The 25,096-nt window shown below is 41.4% G+C and overlaps 1 protein-coding gene across 1 annotated transcript in view; it reads left to right on the forward strand.

Annotated features, from left to right (window-relative positions):
* The window catches only part of LOC126355537 (dipeptidase 1-like), a 399,494-nt gene that overhangs the window by 95,825 nt on the left and 278,573 nt on the right, over window positions 1-25,096 (forward strand). The window contains exon 5 of the mRNA XM_050005883.1: window positions 14,125-14,275. Within this exon, the coding sequence (XP_049861840.1) occupies window positions 14,125-14,275 (151 nt within the window). The remainder of the gene's footprint in view (window positions 1-14,124; window positions 14,276-25,096) is intronic.

The following is a 25,096-nucleotide window of genomic DNA, read 5'->3' on the forward strand; positions in this document are numbered from 1 at the left end:
TATCACATTCATATGCCAGCACGTAATGATTTGTATAGGATAGTCACTCTTGTACCGATATCTGCATCTGTTACAACCTCTTCCAAGCCTATATTGAAGAAAAGGCAGGATAATTTAACACCCTTTCGTACACCAACAAACCATGCCACCATATATTCTCGAATATTTTCTTTTTCATTAACATATATTATGAAAGCGTATTCCACTTACCATTCCTGAGCGCTACAGTACAATTGTATCCGCCTTGCGGTTTGTGAAAGCATCTGGATCCACTATCCACGTTTTCGTTTTGAGTCCCCTCTTTGTTACTTTCATCAGTAATTTCTAGAGGTATTAATTAGGTAATCTATCAGTTCTTGCATGTATTTGTTCCTTTCTTCTTCAAATAACTGCGTTGTTACTATACTGCCCACTGAAATTTTTCACCTTGACACCTTTTCATGGACCCCTACTAACGAATTTGACTCAAGATTACTTAGTACTTTGTGCCTGACTCTTCAGTTACCCGGTAACTTCTACTTTTGTCCACCTACTATTTGTTACCCAGTACAGTGATATTGTTAAGCTAGCTGTTTATGATGTTGTCTACACTTCTCTGTAAGGCAGATGTAGGTTGCACGAAACGCAACCAGAAGCAATACAACATTAGAAACGCATTTGCCTGTAGTTATACAATTTGCTACATTGCTCATCGTGACACTTTCGATGTGCTAGAACATTTGATGACTGGTTATCCTTCCCTAACGTGATAGCATAACTCGTCTTATGAGAGGAGGAGGACTGGGTAAGTGCATCGCTCAAAAACGTTATGCTCTGGCCAGGGGGCACGTCTACCTGTTTCTTCGGCCAAACAGCAAAGATGGCATCATATTCGTGGTAGTTGCTGCAGTGACAGCAGCAGGAAGGCGAAATGTCGCCCACGCTACCTCACATACTGTACCACTGACTAACGTTCTCCAGTCTCATGGTTCTAGCCTTGTCATTCCGTTTGGTCTCCCTTGCTCGTAGTAAGTTACTATTGCTGTAACCACACGAAACTACTTTCGTCCAGCCATAACTGAGGATTGTTTGATTCCTCGGAGAAGTGGTACATGGGAACTATAACTCATGAGTATTAGTTCAATTTATTATTGTAATGAATAGAAAATATATTTACTTTTGACTCACTTCTTTGTCACAGGAATACTGAACAATTCACAACTACTATAGCCTAGCAAAGCACTACCCGACCCACTAATTAAAAACCCTTTTGAGGCACAATGTTCAACGGCACTAAAGTAGAAGTTCACCAAATATCTTAGGAACTCTTTGATCCTTCGTTAAAATGTTGACTCCTTCATATGGGATCACGAACCATGCTCAGCTCTTCCATGCCCGACAATAAATTTACCTCAGCTTGAGGACACTACAGCGCTGAAACGGACTCTTGGTCTTCTGGAGAGCCTCTCGTTGGTTGTTGCAGATTGCTGCGTGAGCCCTTGCTAATGTATGTGGTATCGATTCGCGTTGGCGACCTTCTTGCGATGCTATAACTATTACCACCTCTGGGGAAAATACAGAATAGATGAACTGCATGCCTACTTTCTGATATCATGGATGAGGCACCAGAACTTCCCTCTGACAACCAGGTTGTTCCAGCACCCCCTAAAAATAGGTGATCTAGTCTGAACCATCTTAGTTGAACGTACCACAACGTTCTCTTTTTGGCACAAGCGTAACTTCTCCAGTGAAGAGATGTACAATCACCAGATTTATCGCACCAAGTCTGGACTTCTTGATGGAATTGCTACCTGCAAAAACGACTATCGCCACCAGAGACAGAAGCAGCTGTCTCCTTCTCGCTCACCTTCATATAAGACATGCGTACATATGTACCGTAGTACATATGTATTTCGTAACAGTACCTCGCATCTGGCGCAGTCATATAGTAAACCCCGAAAACAGAACAACTCTTAATTAACGCCAACAGAATAAATTAACAATATAAGCCTAGTATTTTCCATCAATCAGACCTACTTCACCAATTACTCATAAACTATGCTGTATCCCATGTCATACTGTTACTCATCGATACGATATAAGTGCATACAGCACTTCACGTGTACTTTACTCATCTTTTATCATTTCCTTCCTTAAATTTAATGCACTCTACTGGCAACGAAGACTACATGAATAAATTCGAAGAAGTTAAGGAGAAATTAACAACGGAAGGTGATAAACAGACAACTGGTGCGCCATGTTCATGTGACTCTAGTGTAACTAATAACAAGCTTGTTATTCTTAACAAGGATTGTAGTGCTTCAAACAAGGACTCCTACAAGAGTGATGTGTGTACCACCAGCGAAGAAAAGTCACGGCAAATGGGTGGTCACAAAAGCAGAGTAGATACTGACTGCAGTATTAATAAAGAAATATAGTGTATTGAAGGGCGTAAATAGCATCATCGCAGATACTGGAATCGCGAAACCGGGAACAGAAACAAGTGCTGTCCTAGAATATATCAGCCAAAAGGAAACAATAGTGCAAGAAAACGATCATGTTGTGTGTTTACGTGGCTCGAACGTTGTGGCTTCTAATAAGCAGACGATTGTATTGAGGATATAAAGGAGTTCGTGGAACATAAATCAAAAAATTCAATTTTTATTACAGTACCCCGTCGACACGATGTAACTTCATGTTATTGTTTCAACAGATAAGTACACAAAACAAACACCTGGACTATACAACCTTGTTCGCAGCATGATAATTGTGACGTTGTAGATATAGGCGACACTGATCGATATTTTCATGCGAAATATGGGTCACATTTGCACTACAACGGGAAACTTTTGTGCGAGCAAGTTGACAGAATAATTGAGAGAAGACTCCAAACAAATAAAAGAGTGGGTTAAAGTATACAGCCACGGAAGATACAGTGGCTTTTCTAAAGAAAATTGTAAATGTTTAGTTCCACAGTCATCACAGAGTACAAACATTTCATGTAAAAAGCAGGACCCTAATCGCTTTGAGAGAAATTAAAACAAATGCAAATTACTTACCTTCATGCAAGTCAATATTTGCAGTATTAGAAATAAATTAATAGACTTGAAATGTTTTCGTAAGATAAAAAATAGATGTATTTTGCGTCTCAGAAAAGTAGCTTACAGAAATTCAACAAAATTTTTTCACACCTAATGAGTACATTCTGGCAGTTATACTGTGCAGGAATGGGAGAGAAAATGGAAGTTGCAATAATTATCAGACAGTACATAAAAGTTTCTAAAATAGATGTAGGCTCATAGTCTGAAGTAAATTGAGAATTTAATTGTATAAGAGTGATAGAACAGAATATCATAATTGTTACTTTGTACATATCTCAAAACAGTGATGTTAATTTATATTTTGAGAAAATTGAAAAAAGATTGTGAGAAAAATTGTATAACTCGAATCTAATATTGCAGTAAATGCTGATTTCAACATAAAGGTTTCCAGCTCAAACGTTCCCAACTGAAAAAAAAAAGAAATATTTTCTTACTCAGATCATTAAAGTAATTTTAAAGTAATTTTGGACCAACAATACCCCAACATGTTGTAATGCAAGTTTGGACATTTTTGTTGTTAATTTCTCTAGAAACCTATACACTGTTAGTAAAGCAGACGAATATTTTGCGGATCATGGTCCACTAATCCTCACATACCGCTATGCACAGCCAGATAATGATTATGTGACTACAAATAAGAAGCCAAACATGACATGGGTTAGAGATCACAAAGAGGAATGTATTCAGTAATTCACAGACTGCCTTAGAAGCACAAACTGGGACTTTGTTTATGAAGATGATGTAGATAAATTACCTGTTGAAACTCTCTTCAATAAAATCTTGAAGATATACGTTGATTTAAGGTACTCTTGCTCATCACTGATAAGAAGTACTTTTAAACCAAAGAAAAGGGTGAAAAGCTTATACATTACACTGATTACGTTGCTAATATCAGGGAGAAAATCCTTTCACTATACAAGATGTGTAAAAATATTTGCAATAAAGCAGACGATTGTATTGAGGGTATAAAGGAGTTCGTGGAACATAAATCAAAAAATTCAATTTTTATTACAGTACCCCGTCGACACGATGTAACTTCATGTTATTGTTTCAACAGATAAGTACACAAAACAAACACCTGGACTATACAACCTTGTTCGCAGCATGATAATTGTGACGTTGTAGATATAGGCGTCACTGATCGATATTTGCATGCGAAATATGGGTCACATTTGCACTACAACGGGAAACTTTTGTGCGAGCAAGTTGACAGAATAATTGAGAGAAGACTCCAAACAAATAAAAGAGTGGGTTAAAGTATACAGCCACGGAGGATACAGTGGCTTCTCTAAAGAAAATTGTAAATGTTTAGTTCCACAGTCATCACAGAGTACAAACATTTCATGTAAAAAGCAGGACCCTAATCGCTTTGAGAGAAATTAAAACAAATGCAAATTACTTACCTTCATACGTGGAGCAGTATGACATATTTTATAAAGCTTACCTGAAATGAAAAAAAATAACATTATAAAGCCTAACATAAACTAGTCAAACAATTTGCTTATGAGAATTACATAGAAAGAGCTCCAAACATATATAAAGCTATCTAGGGGTATTATAACACAAAATCAACTTATACCCACACTAAAGAAGTTCTCTGTGAGCCAAAAGAGCTCAATAAATACTTTACTACTATAGTAAATGAATTAAAATATAAAATAAACCAGTTGAAAAACATGGGTTGCTACTGGCTGTGTAACTACACAGTAACAAGAACAGTACATCTTATTTGCAGACCACTTGCTTTTTTATGAATAAATGCCTTGAGTTTTGGAGATTAGGAGACGAGTTACTGACAGAAGTGAGGCTGTGAGAACGGGGCGTGAGTCATACTTGGGTAGATCAGATGGTAGAGCGTATGCCCACGAAAGGCAAAGGTCTCAATTTCGAGTCTCGGTCCAGTACATAGTTTTATTCTGCGAGCAAGTTTCAAACTACAGTATTATGGAATGAATAATACAGCACTAGAAATACTTAGTTCTTATCCAAATAACAGGAGGGAATTTATGTCAATTCAAAGTGGGCATTATTAGGTGAAGAAAATCACATCTGGTGTATGTCAGGATCTGTCATTGGACTGTTCTTCCATTGCTGCATTTAGTGATCGTCCACATTATATTGTGCTTCAGTCAGTTATCTGCTACGCGGGCGACACAGCTTTAATTACCGCACATCGAGATATGTTAAGGTTATGGCAAAAATCACAAGAAACCCATTTACTCAACACTAAACTGTTTCACATCTAATACACTACTGCGCAATGAAAAGCAGCACCTGCTACTGGGACTATATAAAGACATAGAGGCAAAATTTATAAAACTGCTTGCTATATATATATATATATATATATATATATATATATATATATATATATATATATATATATATATATTCCAAACGAAAGTGTCAACGACATATTAATCATGTCTGCAGAACGATATCAAGGGTGTCCTATGACATATGGAAATTATCTAATATAGTAAGAAAGGAATATCTCAGGATTGTTTACTTTGGACTTTCCCAATCTCGTATATTCTATGGCCTGTTGTTATGTGGTTACTAATATCACGTTAATGATGTATCACTGATTAAAAAAAAAGGTGCTAAGAATAATTATTAAGATTCGTCCAATGGAACACTGCCACCCTTTATTCGCTAAGACCAAAATAATAACGGTAATAAAACCCTTATATCTATGCTTCAGTGGTAGATGCAAACAACAACATAGCAGAGTTCGACACCAGAGTGAGCATGCAATATCATGACACTAGAATTAACACGAGTATTGATTTTTCTGGACAGAGGCTGACAAAAAGGGGCAACTGTCACAAAGTGAACTGTTTGAAATATTTTAATAAACTATCACATTCTTCAATGAATATATCTTCCAATAACTTTAAAAGTAACTTGCATAAACGGTTCACAAGAATCCATTCTGCAGTTTAAGAGAACTCTTGGATAATAGTGATCTAGGAATTGGGTTTTAGGATTAGGATTACAATTCCATACAGTAAGTTAATATAGGATAAATTATTTGCACATGCATTGAGAACAGTAATTATTGTAGTGATTGCTATTATATATCAGTGTGAAGCCCATTCCGATACATGTGGTCAAGGGCTAATAAAAAGGTAAATGACGTAAATGATGCCAGCACTTGCGGCAGAGTATCTGCAGCACCCTTAAATGGCTTTAAAAGGTTCTACAGGTACAGTTTAAGTTCTTGTTGCTAGCTGAAATTTCAGATTATTTGGAGACGTTATTTCGATGACCTGGTAAGGTCTATTGGATTTCGTCATGATTTTCTTTGTTTTACACTTTGGGGTGTAGAAATTCATCTGTAAAACCCACTGATCGATTCTGTGCTGTCGTATCATCTGCCGAAGATGCTTGAAGTGATCGCTGTATCAAGCATAAATCTACAGATACCAGTCTTTTAAAGCTGGCCCCTACTTTGACCTACTTCGGTAAGGGGCCTGGATATGGAGTAACGATTGTGTAGATAAAACAACAATTGAAATTTTGAATGTATGCAAGGTGTTTTGATTCGACGTTCTATAATTATTTCCAGTCAATATTTGGTTCAGCTGGTCGTTTCCCACCTCTGGTTTTGTCAAGAAGGGGTCATCACTCAATGACTGGTTGTAGATCCCTTAGATCTTCACTTGCCACCAAATGTTAATCCAAAGAATCGCTGTGCCAAAATTGTACAGATATCAGTCACTGGATGCTGTTTCCTATTTTGACTGGACCAGAGGTAAGAACCTTCCTACATGTCGGTCAGGGACCTGAAGATGGAGCAATGTATCAGCGAAACTGGTTGCTGAAACAAAATAATAATTGGAAAATCAGACCGCTGAAACATATTTTTATTAGAATTTCTATACTGAATCGCCGAGGACCCGCAAGAGTCTATATAAAGACGGATATGCAGGAAATTGGTTATGTTCGGCTACTTGGAGGCCATCTGCAGTGATTCATAGACTTCATGTTCCCAAATGATGGAATTTTTATGCATGAGAATGCGCTATGCCACCTTCCCTGAACTGTTGGTGATTGGTTTGGAGAACATTCTGGACAATTTGAATGAATGAGATTTGGGCACCCATCGAACACTGAAGAGGCATAATCGAGAGGTCACTTTGTGTACAGAGTACTGCACCCGCAGCACTTTCGCTGTTATGGACGGCTGTAGAGGCAGGATGGCTCAGTATATCTGCAAGAGACTTCCAACGACTTGTTGAGGCCAAGCCAAGTCAAGCAGCTGAGCACTTTAGTTGATTTCAATGCTTTCTTTTTGCTAGGGCCGCTAGTATGGAGTGAAGTGTCTTTTTCTGGTGTTTGTAAGTCAGCTATAGCATCTTTTCTGATGAAATAGCGTTATGACATGTGAAGTTGTCCAAATATAATTCCACTGTGAAGACGATTAGTGATCGAAACCTAATGTTAATAAATATATTGTAAAACAGCTAAGTGTTTACGAGGCGTTTCTCCAAGTACTATGTAATAAAACAGGCGGCTTGTCCATCACTTTATTTTGGCATAAAGGTTTAAGTCCATCACACAATGTTTTATTGGAACTGAATATAAGGAAATTATGAAGTCCATGAAACGCTTGGAAAAGATCTTCATAGGTAAATGGCTAAACATAACATAATAAATGGTATAGTACATTAACAACTCTCTTTGAAAGCGGTGACAGCAATTTATTTTAGATAGCCGTCGACAGAGGCACCACCGACCGTAGTTTTTAAAAATGGTTCCGATCGAGGCTGAGAAAGCATTGTGTGTGCTACAATTTGGAAGTGTAAGTAAAAAGACCTTTCCATTCCCAAGTTTTACAAGACACCACAAATTAACTGCGGCACTGTCAAGTGGAACAGTAAATCCTAAGTTGTGTGATATAAAATGTTCGGGCCGACTATGCTAGTAATAACAGACAGAGGACCGTGTGAGGGATGTGATACTGCGAAGTTCCATAAAGCCTACCAATCGAGCTAGTGCACAGCTGAACTTCCCTCAGCCGACGAGACTATGAGAATGAAACGTTACCACATCGCTCGATACGCTGCGTCGCGGATGCGGGACAGCTTTTATGTTCCACATCTGGGAGCACAGAACCTCTACGCTTTGTGACTCCGTATCGCAATAACTGTTTTTACCGTCACCAGTGACATACAGCGACGGGTCTCTGTGGAATGGGACTACCGGTCAAAACCCGTGTCGTATGACGAAGGGTGGACACACAGCACATTTATAAACATTGTACCAAAATGTTGAGATTTTGTCTTCTACAAAGTGCATCATTTGTTTCATTTTTATTGGGTATTTATCTGTACCGATTTTTTTCAAATATGATGCTCTTTACAATTACGCTCATTTGTCACTTCCTTCTCTGATTGTAAATTTCAAGGAGTCTGACTTTTTCTATGGCTTGTTTCATGTTGTTTTCATCCTGTGTGCGTGGTGATCTCTCCATCAGTTAAAGAACAAAATCTTTAAAATATAGGTTGCTATGCTACGTGTGTGTGTGTGTGTGTGTGTGTGTGTGTGTGTGTGTGTGTGTGTGTGTGGTGTGTGTGTGAATTCCTAAGGGACCAAACTTTAAACTAACTTAAGCTAACTTACTCTAAGAACAACACAGACATTCGTGCCCGGGAGGACTCCAACCACTTGCAGTATGGGCCGTGCAGTAGGTGACTGCGCCGCAAACCTCGAGGCCACTCCGCGCGACGTTGCCACATGTTGGCCCAGTACAATGGAATCTGATTTTGACCGATATGATCCGGTCATTCGGCTGTCTTAATTTAAGATTCCTATCGTTAATATTTGGGACGTGTTTTCACTGTCTCCAATACAGAGAACAATATCTGATATATCTAAATGTGTAATAAATATAAAATAGTTCTGACAGTACTTGCTAAGAAGACACTGTACTCCAAAGTTAAGTTCATCACTGGAAAACTTACGAAGGCGTGCTGAAACGTAATCCCACCGAATTTTTATGTAATACTTCTTAGGCTTTTTAAACAAAGCAAGTGTTATTAACATTCTACATTTTTATTCTTCATGTCTGCATATTTATTTCTTAACCTATTCACCCTGGCGACAGACCAGTATCTTAATACTGTCACGGTGGAATGTTTGACTTTGCTGACAGAGCCACAATCTCACCTCTACTTGCACCACTTCATCACTGTCAAAGGGAAGTCTTCGAAGGTGTTTCAGAGACTGATTAAAATTGTATGGGTATTGTCACGACATTACGGAGGATTATCGATGACAGTCATTCCAAGGCGTTGGATTATTGCAGATGTTGCAGCGCTCTTGTGAGGTGTGGCATTGTCATGCTGAAGGAGAGCTTACTCCATGTGCGGAGGAACTCTCTGAATTCGAAACGTGATTACAATGGACGGTTTTTCACGCAGCGACATCGATACGCTAGACACCGCCATATTACACTCTACAATTTGGAGCCCTCTAGCGGCAGAAGGCAGAAAATATATAGACACAAAGAATAAAGGTGAAGAATGTTAGTAACGTTTTGTTTCATTTAAAAAGCTTTTCACATAAAACATTCGGCTACATAACATGCTCTCGTGCTAGGATCAGGTAAGTTGTAGTCGCTCCAAAACGCACAGATGTTTTGAAACGTTATCACATACTCCTTCACTCCAAAAAGTTCCGTGACTGCACTAATAAAAAATATAAAAACTTTGATATGATGGTTATAATGCTTCAAATGTTCTAGATAGTCTCTCCCACGTGAATGCAAAGCACAGGGCATTTGCACAGCCGTGCAAAACCGTCAGAAAAGTCCTTCAACTTGCTCGTCGCATTGGCCTGCATGTCGCATCATTGACCCTGAAAGTGAGTTTCTGCATATTGTCGTTTTGTGGTATTTTCTTACTGATAATACCATGTCTCTTCACCTCTGGTTATTTCCTCCTGAAAAAATTTAAATATACTTTTTGATTTTCTGTCAAGTCGCGACAGGCCTTCACACACTTTTACTTTTGTTTGGAAGTCATGGTGTGTGGAATAAACATTCCTCTATTTTTCTCTGTTTCAAAACATTCTCGATAATGTCTTGAACGCTTGATTTAGAGATGTTGTTGTGTTGAGATGTATGTTATATTGACGTTGACGTTGCTACAGTACGGAGCACATCTCCTATTTCAAACTGCCTGCTCACAAAAACTTGTCGAGTGCTCATTTGTTGCTTACCTTTGTTACTTCAGGCTGCCACCGCAGTTATTGCGCTGGAGTTGCTTACACGCCAGAAATAAAATCGACCTCGGAAATTTCTGGCGGGACGGTTTAAGCGGGGGCGTTCATGAAAAACAAACACATTTGAAAAATGTACCAAAGCCACGATTTTGAAGATAGAGCAGTAAACCTTTGTACCATGCTTTACATGAAATTAACATATTTAAGGTTAAGTTCCTTATATTTTATATATTTAACTTTTTATGCAATTAAAAAACATTAATTTCAAAAAAAAATCTCAGAAACTGCTCAAGAGATTTATGCAAATTTTTCTGTTCTTATTCTCCTTACATGTAATAAACTTCTTTCACGAGGTATTTTCAATATATTGAATAGGAGAATTTTAATAATTTTTAACTGTATTCTCTGATTTTCAGGTAATATAGTTTAAAGTTTGTACTTCTGTCACCTATTCAGAATGCCTCAGATTTGTATTCAGGGTTCTCTTTCATTTTAAGGTTCTGGTTTCTTGTTTTCTGCCTTCTTTCCTTTACCACGTTTCCCAACTATCTATTCATCTGTACAGGCCCGCAGTAAATCTGCTTTTCTTGAGTGAAATGTCCTATCTTAAAGCCCCTTCTCTCTAATATCTACATCGTCCCTACGTTCCCTTTATTAAATACGACAACTGGATCCTAAGTTGCAATTATGGCATCTCTATCAGATTAATATATGGTTTTAGGAAATTGTTTCCATTTGAGTAAATTCAGAGATTCATTTCGATTCTGGGTTTTGCCATTAAGACACATTTTTATAGGTCCAGGGTCGGCCATAAACTAGTAAGTGGGCTTTAAAACATCCAGGATACAGTTCGGAAGTCTCTCTGAGCCTGTAGATGCTGAAGTGTTGCTTCAGAAAGGGGGTTCGGCAGGAACGTTGCATCACACATTTTATTACTTTTCAGGCAATTCAGATGCGATTCCATCACTGAAGCCTTAAGAACGCATTGTCAATGAATATCTATATAAATAAACAAGCCAGTGATCTTTTGTTCAAAATCATTAATCTCCGAAGGAAGGCAGGTAGAAAGTTCGGGCTTTACGTCTCGTCGACATCGAGAACATCAGAGACGGAGCACAAGCTCGAATTGTATCGAAGATGAGAAAGGAAATCGGCTGCGGCCTTCCAAAGGAACCATCCTGGCATTTGCCTGGAGCGATTTAGGGCAATCCCAGAAAACCTAAATCTGGATGGCCGGACGTGATTTTGAACCGTTATTCTCCCGAATGCGGGTCCAGTGCGCCAACCACTGCACCACTTCGCTTGGTGTGTACCTCCTAAAGTCCATGACCGAATACTTTCAACTTTTTACACAACGTTGAATTATAATACAGGCGTGCTTTAAGTACCTATTTCTTTAATATGTGATGCATAATATCAATTAAGAGTTTGCAACTTTCTTAGATTTTTTCTAAGAACATTACACTATTATTAAATTTATAAACGTTCTGTGTCACATATATTTAAAAAAAACATTTATTCAAAAGCCCACTCATATTTCAGTACAACAATATGTAAGAATTTAAAAGCATTCAGTCAAAAAATTTTGGAGATTTCCAATTAGGAACATTCACTGTTCGTGTGTAAGTACAAACGTCGATCTCCGTTTTTTGGAAACCTCGGGAAGTTTTTCATGAATTGCTTCGAAATTTGATACAACATTGCAATCGAATAATCACAAGTACTGTAATGCCTTCTGGTGTATTTGTAATAAAATGCGAAAAGTTATAGAACTGTAAATGTTGTTCGTTCAAAATCGTTAATCTGCGATAGGTCTTGACCGACTGCTTCGAACTTATGACGAAATGTTGATCTCTAATAGAGGCCTGTTTTGATGCGCCTAATTCTTTAGTGTGTGATATATAATATATGTATATGTTCCTGGGATTTTTTGTAACAACTTTAGCCTCATTTTCCTTTAGTGATATTTATAAATTTATGTGTTACATGGATTTAAGAAACAGGTTTATAAACACGTGCGCATATAGAAATGGAATGACGTGATAAAATTTCAAAGCAACTGGTCAAACACTTTTGGAGATATACTATCAGGAACATCAACATTTGCTATATAAGTACAAATTGGATGTACGTTTCTTCAAAATCTCTAATTTCCGAAAAAATTCCATGGATGGGTTAGAAATTTTGACTCTTCCTTGTGTTCGAATACTCAAATGGTTTTTGTTCCTATTGTAACGTCATTTGTCATGTGTGCAATTATATGTAATTAAAGTGGAAATGTTATACAAATATAAATGTTGATTTGTTAAAAATCATTAATCTCCTAAAGTACTTGACCGAGTGCTTTCAAATGCTGAGGTAACGTTGACTTCTATTAAGGGCGTGTTTTTAGGTACTTTAATCTTTAATGTACGTATATTTTATCTCAAATAATGTATAAATATTTGTATGAAAGATATGAAGGGAAAACATTGTAACCAAAGATTTCAAAAAGAACGTGTATGATTCAGTTCATGTTTTTACACATTACCATAATAAACGTTTACACACACACACACACACACACACACACACACACGTATTGTTAGCAAATAGGAAAATGTCCTTATTTGCACTAAAATTAGAAAAGGCTCAAGCTCAGAGAGAGGGAGAAGGGAAGATGGATAAAGGGGTGGGAGGAAATGGACATAGCAAACGAGAAGAAGGTGATGAACAGTGAGGGGGCGATGGACAAGGAGACGGACAAAGAAAGGGGAGCGGGAGCTGGACAGAGACAGGGGGGAGAAGATGACTGACACCCAGTTCACATACATATTAGAAACGTGACGTTTTTCTTTTATTTCTTTTCCATTTAAGTAGACTGAGTCACTAGCAGCTAGTGCAGCTAGTTAAAAACAAAACTGAAAGTAGATATTTTACGTCATTTTTCGAACTCTGCCTCTTTTTTAAATGGCCTCCTTCACTGTACTGTTGCGATAGATGTTGCCACTATCACTAGAGTTTTAGAAAGAGCTCGTGCCCAATACACTCCACTGGGAGATACTCCCAGCACCAACTCTGGGAGATCACAGGGTCCCAGGTTCTATTGTCGGTTGTGTTGGGGATTTTCTCTGAACGGAGACTAGATGTCTGTGTTTCTTTCCTTCTTTCTCTCTTTCTTACTTTCACGGGGCCTTTGTCCCGCTCCAAAGCTGGGTCGGCATTGTTATTACGGATTTGGCAGTGTTAATTGTAGAGGGTGGCCAAATGCCTTCCTGACGCCACTCCAAACCCCTCGGGATGGATGTAGTGTACCCAAGCTATCTGCATCTAGTTAAGTCATGAAATAGTGCGAACGTTTTCAAATGTCTGTGAGTCGTGTAACTGAGGCGGAACTTGGGAACCAGCCCAGTATTCACCTAGCGGGATGTGAAAAAACGCCTAAAACCCACATCCAGGCTGGTGAGCAAACCGGCCATCGTCGTTAATCCTCCGGGCCGGTTCGACCCTGGGCCGGCGCGCCTACCTGAGTCCAGGAAGCAGCGCATTAGCGCTCTTGGCTACCCTGGCTGGTACTGGATGTCTATGTTGTCTTCATCCTTTCATCATCAACATCATTCGTGACAGTGACTAGATTGGACTGTGTAAAATACTAGAGTGCGTAAAGAATTGGGACTTGGTAGCGGCGCCGATGACCGCGCAATTGCGCGCCCCGCAAACCAGACATCATCATCATCCTCTCTTGAGTGTCTCTAAGTTATGTACGGAACAAAATTTTGTGATTATTCCTACAGCCCTGCGTAACTGACGCTGCTGGCGCCGTCTCGTGTTGCAGGGTTGGTGGCGGCGCACCGCGAGGGCCTGGTGGCTTCGCTGGTGGGTGTGGAGGGCGGCCACGCGCTCGGCAACTCGCTGGCCGTGCTGCGCATGCTCTACGCGCTCGGCGTCCGCTACCTCACGCTGACGCACCTCTGCAGCACCGCGTGGTGAGCCGGCGCTCCGCTGACTGTCTGCCGCGCCTCACTTCGTGCTCTGTTCTCCTCTGAGTTCTCATAAATCCACTTGACTACAGAGAACATCCTTATAACCGCACTTTTGCCGTCGTAACAACAGTCCACTCTACTTCTTGTTAATACCATACTCACGAGTTTCGGGCAAAGACTATCATCAGGAAAACTTAAATTCATTGAAAAATAATGTGGTATATTAGATAAAGAACGGTTTATACAGAGTATTGTGTCTGTTTACGTCTATTGTAACACTGGTACTCAGCTGATAATATACTGACATTATAAACCATAACATTTCACCAGGCGTCATTGTTATAGCGATATTGTGACTTTATATTAAGAGTCAACAATTACTAACAAAATCGATATTGGAAACAAGAGCACCGGCCGGTGTGGCAGAGCAGTTCTAGGCTCTTAAGTCTGGAACCGCGCCCCCGCTACGGTCGCAGGTTCGAATCCTGCCTTGGGCATAGATGTGTGTGATGTCTTTAGGTTAGTTATGTTTAAGTAGTACTAAGTTCTAGGGGACTGATGACCCCAGATGTTAAGTCCCATAGCGCTCAGAGAAATTTTTGTAACAAGCTTAAAAATACCAGCGGAAAAATCCTCCTACCAAAGCACAAAGAACTCGAACATGTTCCTGTTTATTTAAAATGCTCTCACTAAAGAGTGGGGTACCAGCTGCCTCATTGTACCTTGCTCTGCATCTTTAAAAATTTCCCCAAAGTTTCAGCTTATGAACATACTGACGTTCTTTTTTTGTTTCAAAGAACATGCAATTAACCTTAAACTTCTACAAGCTCTCCTAAATGTTACTTAACACGCAGTAGCCCATCGTTGTAAGTCACTCAGTACTTTATGCCATCGACTCCCAGTTGCCCTTACTCACTCATTCACTCATCCCAACTCATGGTCATTATTTCTTTGTGTCACTCTGCCACTGTCTCGTGAATCATAGCCACTTCGCTTCATTCAATCTTACTGCTAGACTGTCACCGACTCACTTTTGCTCTCCTCTCTTCTTCGTAATTATGTTCGTGTACTCAGTTTCTAATTATCACTTGCTCCCATCCACTTCCAGTTTCTATTCTCTTTATTCCTCTTCCCCCCCCCCCCCCAACCCCTTGCAATGCCTCCTACACTCTTTTATTAGTAGTATTCTGTCGCTGTCAACTACATTCCACTCGCACTGTGGCCTTGTCTCACACTGCGATTCTCCCCTTTCCCATTTCTGTTTCACAACTACGGTTTACTGTCTTCCATTATTTATTACTTTTCCGTCTCTTTCCCACTGACACTGTGTTCTTCTCTCTCAGCATCAAAAGGGCGAACATGTTTGCGTCACAAAATTTCTGGGAAGGTGCTAAGGAAGGTAGAATGAGGTAGCTGGTACCACAGTTTTAAGCCTATCCTTTAAATAAACAGGAACATACCAGCAATTTTTGTGCGCTGTTAGCAGCAGTTTTCCTTCGGTTGCCTTCTTTTCCCTGACACAGCAGGACGTGTAACTCATATGACAAAAAATTCAGATAGTTTACATAGTGAAACTGAAATAATGCAAGTTTACACCTAAGTGCAGATTTTACATGTGCTTCAGTACAACAACATGCGATGATGATAACGGGGACACTTTACAGCTTATTTTTTTCTGCTGCGGCACTTCAAAAACTTTGCCTCACACCGAATTTTACGTGCGCAAGTTGCACAGATAGGGTAGCTTCGAACCACTGTATCTCGGAAAGGGATAAAGGTATGTAGAAAATTTTCAAGGTTGTTCGAGAGCGAAGTCTTAGGAACGTTACGTAAAAGTTATGACTCTCCAGTAAGAAAGAGTACCAACACTCCGCCTCCAGGAATGTGACAGCACTTCTTAACCATTAGTTACGACACTAATGGATCGGTTGTAAGAGACAAACAAATCTTGAAAAACAGCCTCTAAAGTCGTCTCGGTCGCATTGTACATACATCAAAAAAAGGTTTGCATCACGTCGTTTCCGAGAATTCCGGAACCCGTACATAAAACTGAAACAGAGATCAACATAAACATCATTTCTGCCCTTTTTATAGCTCATGAAAACCACACATTGCATGTTGTACTACTATACAGTGAGACCTTCACAGGTAGTGGTCCAGACTGCTGTACACACCGGTACCTCTAATACCCAGTAGCACCCTCTTGCATTGGTGCATGCCTGTATTCGTCGCAGCATACTATCCTCAAGTTCATCAAGGCACTGTTGGTCCAGATTACCCCACTCCTAACGGCGATTCGGCGTAGATCCCTCAGAGTGGTTGGTGGATCACGTCGTCCATAAACAGCCCTTTTCAATCTATCCCAGACAAGCCCGATAGGGTTCATGTCTGGCGCACATGCTGGCTACTCTAGTCGACCGATGCCGTTATGCTGAAGGACGTCACTCACAAGATGTGCACGATTGTGGGAATTGTGTGGATTGTCGTCCATGAAGAAGAATGCCTTGGCAATATGCTGCCAATATGTTTGCGTTATCGAAGGCTGGCATTCACGTACCGTACAGCCGTTACGGCGCCTTCCATGACCACCAGTGGCGTACGTCGGCCCCACATGCCACCCCAAAACAGCAGGGAACCTCCACCTTGCTTTACTCGTTGGACCATGTGTCTAAGGCGTTCAGCCAGTCAGGGTTTCCTCCAAACATGTCTCCGACGATTGTCTGGCTGAAGGCTTATGCGACACTAATCGGTGAAGCGAACGTGATACCAATCCTGAGCGGTCCATTCGGCATGTTGTTGTGCCCATCTGTTTCGTTAGTGTCGTCGTTGCAAAGGTGGATGTCGCCATGGACGTCGGAAGCGAAGTTGCGCATCATGCAGCCCATTGCGCACAGTTTGAGTCGTAACACGACCTCCTGTGGCTGCACGAAAACCATTATTCAATACGGCGGCGTTGCTGTCACGGTTCCTCCGAGGCATAATCCGCAGGTAGCGGTCAGCCACTGCAGTAGGTAGTAGTAGCCTTTGGGCGGTCTGAGCGACGCTCGTCATCAACAGTTCCCGTCTTTCTATATTTCCTCCGTGTCCGTACAACATAGCTTTGGTTCACTCCGAGAGGCTTGGACATTTCTCTTGTATAGAGCTCTTCCTGGCACAAAGTAACATTGAGGACGCGATAGAACCGTGGTACTGGCATGGTTGAACTACAGACAACACTAGCCGTGTACCTCCTTCCTGGTTGAACTGGAACTGGAATCGATCGGCTGTCGGACCCCGTCTAATAGGCGCTGCTCATGTATGGTTGTTTCAATCTTTGGGTGGGTTTAGTGACATCTCTGAACAATAAAAGGGACTGTGTCTGTAATACAATATCCACAGTCAACGTCAATCTTCAGGAGCTCTGGAAAGTGGGTGATAAAAAAACTTTTGTTTATTTGTGTGTATGGTTTTCGATTTGAGTGTTTGTGTAAGACTATATGTATGTGCATACCTTTCAATAAACCAGGGTGAACATTGCTACGGATGACAATATTAGTATTTGCAGTAACGCACGACGCACCCATAAGCGCATGCGACGAATCTGACCACTCCCGGGGTTTTGTGTTGTGCGTGCGATGTAGGCACACTGAACATTTGTGAAAGGTAAATTATACCAGTCCTTCAGAGTTGGAAAAATTTTTACCGGCGTCATTCAGACCAGCTGGCTAAGAGGGGAAGACAGAGGACAATTGAAAAGAGGTACATTCATTAGACAACTTTATTTATATGACAAATATCCCATACAGAACTTTAACATTACGTAGAAACACAAAATATTTAAAACTGATTCCATATAAACTTATCAGTCGAACTTGAACTATCTTATGATAGATGGTACTCAATAATGTCTGCAAAATTTTAAGATTAGCAACAAGACATCGCTATAAAATTAACTGGTACCAGAAATTATCTTAACATTACACATTAAAGCCAGGTATAAAGAAAAGGTCAAAATTACTTGTAGCAGCACTGTGCGAATGACAACTAGCATTTATTATTCTATACAACTACTGTGGGACCGAGTGAGGTGGCGCAGTGGTTAGACACTGGACTCGCATTCGGGAGGACGACGGTTCAATCCCGCGTCCGGCCATCCTCATTTAGGTTTTCCGTGATTTCCCTAAATTGCTCCAGGCAAATGCCGGGGTGGTTCCTTTCAAAGGGCATCGCCGACTTCCATCCCTGTCCTTCCCTAATCCGATAATACCGATGACCTCGCAGTCTGGTCTCCTTCCCCAAACCAACCAACCAACAAACTTCTGTGGTAATTCGTAAGCGACGAGCCGAATACACTGTGCGGACAAGGAACCACTCGAACGCTCTCTGCACCCCCGTCCACTTACAGACCATAGCACACTGCTGTCGTCAGTTACGTCATGGTGCTTACTCAGCACGGAGCAAGAGAGAACTTGCCGCTTCTAGGTTGTTGTTGCACAGGCCGTCAAACACGCCGCTTCACCTGCCGGCACACCACTGTTTACTCTTCAAGGGATTGGCAGCGCCCTCTTCCAGCTCGCAGGTGCCACGTCACTGAAGGACCAGCACGCTAGAGGGTTCAAAGTCGGAAGGCTGTAACTGATACTGAGCGTGCTGGATAACGGAATTTGAATGAAATTTTGATCATACAAACAATACTAGAAAAATAGCTTCAAAGATGTACATGCATGCATGTAAAAGTAAAATTACCAATATAAATTTGGATGTTTTGTTTTTCTTAAAAAAAGCTCTCTCGTTCTGAGCGTAAGTAAAAATTAATCCCTAGTTTCTACCTTAATTTAGATAGAAGATATAATCCTCTGATACTGGATGAATGGTTTTCATACACAGATTTTGAGTGACTGCATGTGCCTGTCAGTGACAAGGATACCAGATGAAAATTTTCAAGCACTTCAGAATTGTTCCCAAATAGATTACAATCTTTTGGAAAAAGAAACCCTGATCGCAAGCCCACTGCCACAATGACTAGATACGAAAAGCTGTACCAAGTTCAGAATACTGCGTCGCTTGTGGGGTGGTCGCTTTCGCTATAGAGGGTCTTGCTATACACGGGGTCTCAGCAGCAGACTAATAGCTCCTGAGGATTGATAGTTGTTAGTCCGAAACCGGTCGTGACCCAAATATTAAAGCCTTACAACTTAAGCGATCATTTTCATGTCTATCGCTCACTCACAAAAATTCGATTATCAGTGTCGTGAATTCATTGTGAGACCCGCTCCAGTAATGAAACTGAGAGGAGATATGCAATGATCCCTCTCACTCGCGCAAGATGCATATAAACCTGGGTACGCAGACAGCAGCGGCGGCGAAGTTTTCACAGGTAGCATTCATAGCAAAATAGCGTAGCCCGAGCCTCTATGAGACTGTATGACGGTGACAGTTCGTCCATCGCAATCTACCGGGTAATTTACATGAGCCTAAGGAACCTCACTTGACCAATGGTCACAGATTGTGTCCAGTTCAACAATCAATTGTCTTACTGAAAACAGTAAACATAGAATCTCTAACACAATGGCCAGAATGACTATTCATGACTCATGGAGAGCTGTCTATGCTCGTGTATTGCCAAAAATACATGTGACTTCTATTAATGAGATATGAATAGTCAGATATCATATTAAATTTGTGAAACTTCCTGGCAGATTAAAACTATGTGTCCGACCGAGACTCGAACTCGGGACCTTTGCCTTTCGCGGGCAAGTGATCTACCATCCATTTTTTAAAATTTAATCTCATTTTCTTCCTTTATGTTCGTTGCATCTGCTCGGAGCGGACGTCGTGAGACACCTGTTTCAGTTCGTCGTTGATCTATTAACTCATTTTTTTTTATTACAAAGGGCAGCTAACCCTCCGACCGAACACGCTGAGCTACCCTGCCGGCTACCATCTGAGTTACCGAAGCACGACTCAACCCGGTACTCACAGCTTTACTTCTGCCAGTAGCTCAAATGGTAAAGCACTTGCCCGCGAAAAGCAAAGGTTCCGAGTACGAGTCTCGGTCGGGCACAAAGTTTTAATCTGCCAGGAAGTTTCATATCAGCGCACACTCCACTGCAGAGTGAAAATTTCATTCTGGAAACATCCCCCAGGCTGTGGCTAACCATGTCTCCGCAATATCCTTTCTTTCAGGAGTGCTAGTTCTGCAAGGTTCGCAGGAGAGCTTCTGTAAAGTCTGGAAGGTAGGAGACGAGATACTGGCAAAAGTAAAGCTGTGAGTACCGTGCGTGAGTCGTGCTTCGATAGCTCAGATGGTAGAGCACTTGCCCGCGAAAGGCAAAGGTCCCGAGTTCGTGTCTCGGTCGGGCACAAATTTTTAATCTGCCAGGAAGTTTCATATCAGTATACACTCCGCTGCAGAGTGAAAATTTCATTCTGGAAACATCCCCCAGGCTGTGGCTAAGCGATGTCTCCGCAATATCCTTTCTTTCAGGAGTGCTATTTCTGCAAGGTTTGCAGGAGAACTTCTGTAAAGTTTGGAAGGTAGGAGACGAGATACTGGCAGAAGTAAAGCTATGAGTCCCGGCCGTGAGTTGTGCTTCGGTAGCTCCGATGGTAGACCACTTGTCTGCGAAAGCAAAGGTATCGAGTTCGAGACTTGGTCGGGCACACAGTTTTAATTTGCCAGGAAGTTTCATATCAGAGCACACTCCGCTGCAGAGTGAAAATCTCATTCTGGATATTAAGTGTAGTTTCACAGTGCTTCTGACTTTGCTTCACATAGCCAGGGTATTTCAGTAGATATGACTGTATTTAGGAAAAAAATTACCCACCACAAGGAACTCTAAAAGTTTCGCTATGAGTTTACGTTACGAATTTTGCCCTCCACGCTGCCCTCCAATAGTAAAATAGTGATTCCTTGATGCCTTAGAATATGACATACCAACCGATCCCTTCATCTAGTCAAGTTGTGCTAAAATTTCTCTTTTCTCCAATTCTGTTCAATACCCCTTCATTAGTTATGTGATCTACCGATATAATCTTCAGCATTCTTCTGTAGCACCACATTTCGAAAGCTTCTATTCTCTTCTTGTCTAAACTATTTATCGTCCACGTTTCACTTCCATACATGGCTACACTCCATACAAATACTTTCAGAAACGACTTCCTGGCTCTTAAATCTATACTTGATGTTAACAAATCTCTCTTCTTCAGAATCGCTTACCCTGCCATTACCAGTCTACATTTTTTTCGTCTCTACTTCGACCATCATCAGTTATTTTGCTCCGCAAATAGCAAAACTCGTTTACTACTTTAAGCATCTCATTTCCTAAATAATTCCCGCAGCATCACCCGATGTAATTCGACTACATTAAAAGGAATCCGAACGATGCAGGTTACAGTAGGTACTGCGAGATAAAGAACCTTGCACAGGATAGAGTAGCATGGATAGCTGCATCCTCAAACCAGTCTCTGGACTGAAGACCACTACAACAACATGAGTTTATACACTCCTGGAAATTGAAATAAGAACACCGTGAATTTATCGTTCCAGGAAGGGGAAACTTTATTGACACATTCCTGGGGTCAGATACATCACATGATAACACTGACAGAACCAAAGGCACATAGATACAGGCAACAGAGCATGCACAATGTCGGCACTAGTACAATGTGTATCCACATTTCGCAGCAATGCAGGCTGCTATTCTCCCATGGAGACGATCGTAGAGATGCTGGATGTAGTCCTGTGGAACGGCTTGCCATGCCATTTCCACCTGGCGCCTCAGTTGGACCAGCGTTCGTGCTGGACGTGCAGACCGCGTGAGACGACGCTTCATACAGTCCCAAACATGCTCAATGGGGGACAGATCCGGAGATCTTGCTGGCCAGGGTAGTTGACTTACACCTTCTAGAGCACGTTGGGTGGCACGGGATACATGCGGACGTGCATTGTCCTGTTGGAACAGCAAGTTCCCTTGCCGGTCTAGGAATGGTACAACGATGGGTTCGATGACGGTTTGGATGTACCGTGCGCTATTCAGTGTCCCCTCGACGATCACCAGAGGTTTACGGCCAGTGTAGGAGATTGCTCCCCACACCATGATGCCGGGTGTTGGCCCTGTGTGCCTCGGTCGTATGCAGTCCTGATTGTGGCGCTCACCTGCACGGCGCCAAACACGCATACGACCATCATTGGCACCAAGGCAGAAGCGACTCTCATCGCTGAAGACGACACGTCTTCATTCGTCCCTCCATTCACGCCTGTCGCGACACCACTGGAGGCGGGCTGCACGATGTTGGGGCGTGAGCGGAAGACGGCCTAACGGTGTGCGGGACCGTAGCCCAGCTTCGTGGAGACGGTTGCGAATGGTCCTCGCCGATACCCCAGGAGCAACAGTGTCCCTAATTTGCTGGGAAGTAGCGGTGCGGTCCTCTACGGCAGTGCGTAGGATCCTACGGTCTTGGCGTGCATCCGTGCGTCGCTGCGGTCCGGTCCCAGGTCGACGGGCACGTGCACCTTCCGCCGACCACTGGCGACAACATCGATGTACACGCCCCACGTGTTTAGAAATTCGGCGGTACGTCCACCCGGCCTCCCGCATGCCCACTATACGCCCTCGCTCAAGTCCGTCAACTGCACATACGGTTCACGTCCACGCTGTCGCGGCATGCTACCAGTGTTAAAGACTGCGATGGAGCTCCGTATGCCACGGCAAACTGGCTGAACTGACGGCGGCGGTGCACAAATGCTGCGCAGCTAGCGCCATTCGACGGCCAACACCGCGGTTCCTGGTGTGTCCGCTGTGCCGTGCGTGTGATCATTGCTTGTACAGCCCTCTCGCAGTGTCCGGAGCAAGTATGGTGGGTCTGACACACCGGTGTCAATGTGTTCTTTTTTCCGTTTCCAGGAGTGTATGTGGTAAGTGTTAGAGTACACATTTCTGCTACGAAATGTACATTAAATGTGGAATTTCTCTTGAAGCTTGTCTCCAGATCTGAGTCTATCTTATTTCTAGAGAAACTGGATTGTGTGTAGCACATTAACTCGCGCTGGTATCCGCAAACATTAGAGTGAGAATGAGTGAAACTCATTGCATCTGATGAACAATTAAAGAAGGAGAAAAATGATTTATACAACTGAACGTACAAAATTCAGTAGATCAATCGTTAAGCCTTCAGAGCATCAGGATGCACATAAAGAGGAGAGTACTTTGTCATATTTTTAACAAGCAAGACTTACTCACCTGGCACAATGTACAATTTATTACATAATTTTGCAATAGAGTAAAGTTATTTTCTTTTTGGGACCATCTATGCCTTATCAGTTAATAAAACAGTCAATCGCAATAAGCATTAATTTGAAAATGATAACTCCTTTCGGCGCTTACGCTGGTCATCTTCAAAGCGATGCACGGAACAGCTCAGTGAAGTCACATTCGTTTACTGACTTCCCACAACTGTTCCTGTGCATCGATGGCTGCAACCATGCGGGTTACGTATGAAGATGGCCATCACAAAAGAGCGAAATTGTCAAATAAATGATTAGTGTGATCTTTACTGCTTTATCTGCAGTAGATATCCAACCCATGTTACCATCTGTATCTGTTGATCTGATAATAGGTGTGAATTTGCAACACCAAATTGAGCACCATGAGAGAAGAAATAATAGATTTATTTTAATAGTGAGAATGAGCTGTTTGAGAAGTTACTAAACTACCATGTCTTCTGTTGCAGCTGCAGTAGTACTCTAAAAGTCTTAGAATTTCTCTTCTAACTGTTTCTTTATGTTCTGAAACTCACTTTGTAATTTTCAGTGGTAAAACGAAAAATAATTTTTAAATGGAAATTATTGATGTTAAACGTATTTAACAGACAAAACAAATTGGGCTATAGCGTTTTTACAAAATTTCTTCACTACAGGTTTACATTGACTTTGTGTATGTGAGGTTGTGATTCTACGAGACTGTGTTTCTACCAGTCTGTGTTACTTTGAAACAATGTCTGCTTGAGATCATGACCATTACATTGACGAGAGGGGTATTTTAACTTCTGTCGTCTACCTTGAAACTGACAAAAAAACTCCTCAAAACTATGGTTGGAAGTGAAGGTTCAAGAGTCTATTCGCTCTACTGCTGACTCAGCGGAGGCTCAGTCAGATGTAGTCTAGAGCCGAAGACCTGTAGAAAATATTTACAGAGACAAACATGGCGACAGATATGAAGCTTCACAGACTTTCAGCGATAAAGACCGATACAGAAGCAGACAATAACCACCTATTAGCACGCAGAGTTACATCACGTAGTCATAATCTCTCACAGAGTCAACATATGTCCCAAATAGTTACAGGCATTAATCAAAGTCTTGTAGCATCGGTCTTGCAGAGACAGAGCCTCATTGGAACATAGTCTCGTAGAAAGACAATACAGAAGCACAGTATCATGGATGTAAAGTCTCTTTAGTGATTCAATCTTGTGGAGACAGTGGCCAGTGGAAACACAGTATTGAATAACCATACAACCACGGTCTTGCAGAAACGCAGTCTCGTAGAGAGGCAGCCTCGTAGAAACACAGCCACATGTAAACACAGGCCTCGGGATATAAGCATTCGCAGAATTACAGCCTGGTAGAATCATGATCTCAAGCAGACATTGTTTCAAAGTAACACAGACTGATACCAACACAGTTTCGTAGAATCACATTTTCGTAGAATCACAACCTCACATACACAAAGTCCCACGAAAGCGCTATTCCATTTCAAATAAGACAGCAGTGAGGAAATTGACATCACATTTCTTTGAAATCATTAGTAAATTTTACGTGTGTCAGTTACTGTAAATTAAGACAACT

This window comes from Schistocerca gregaria, chromosome 3 (assembly GCF_023897955.1).
Source record: "Schistocerca gregaria isolate iqSchGreg1 chromosome 3, iqSchGreg1.2, whole genome shotgun sequence".
Lineage (NCBI taxonomy): Eukaryota > Metazoa > Arthropoda > Insecta > Orthoptera > Acrididae > Schistocerca > Schistocerca gregaria.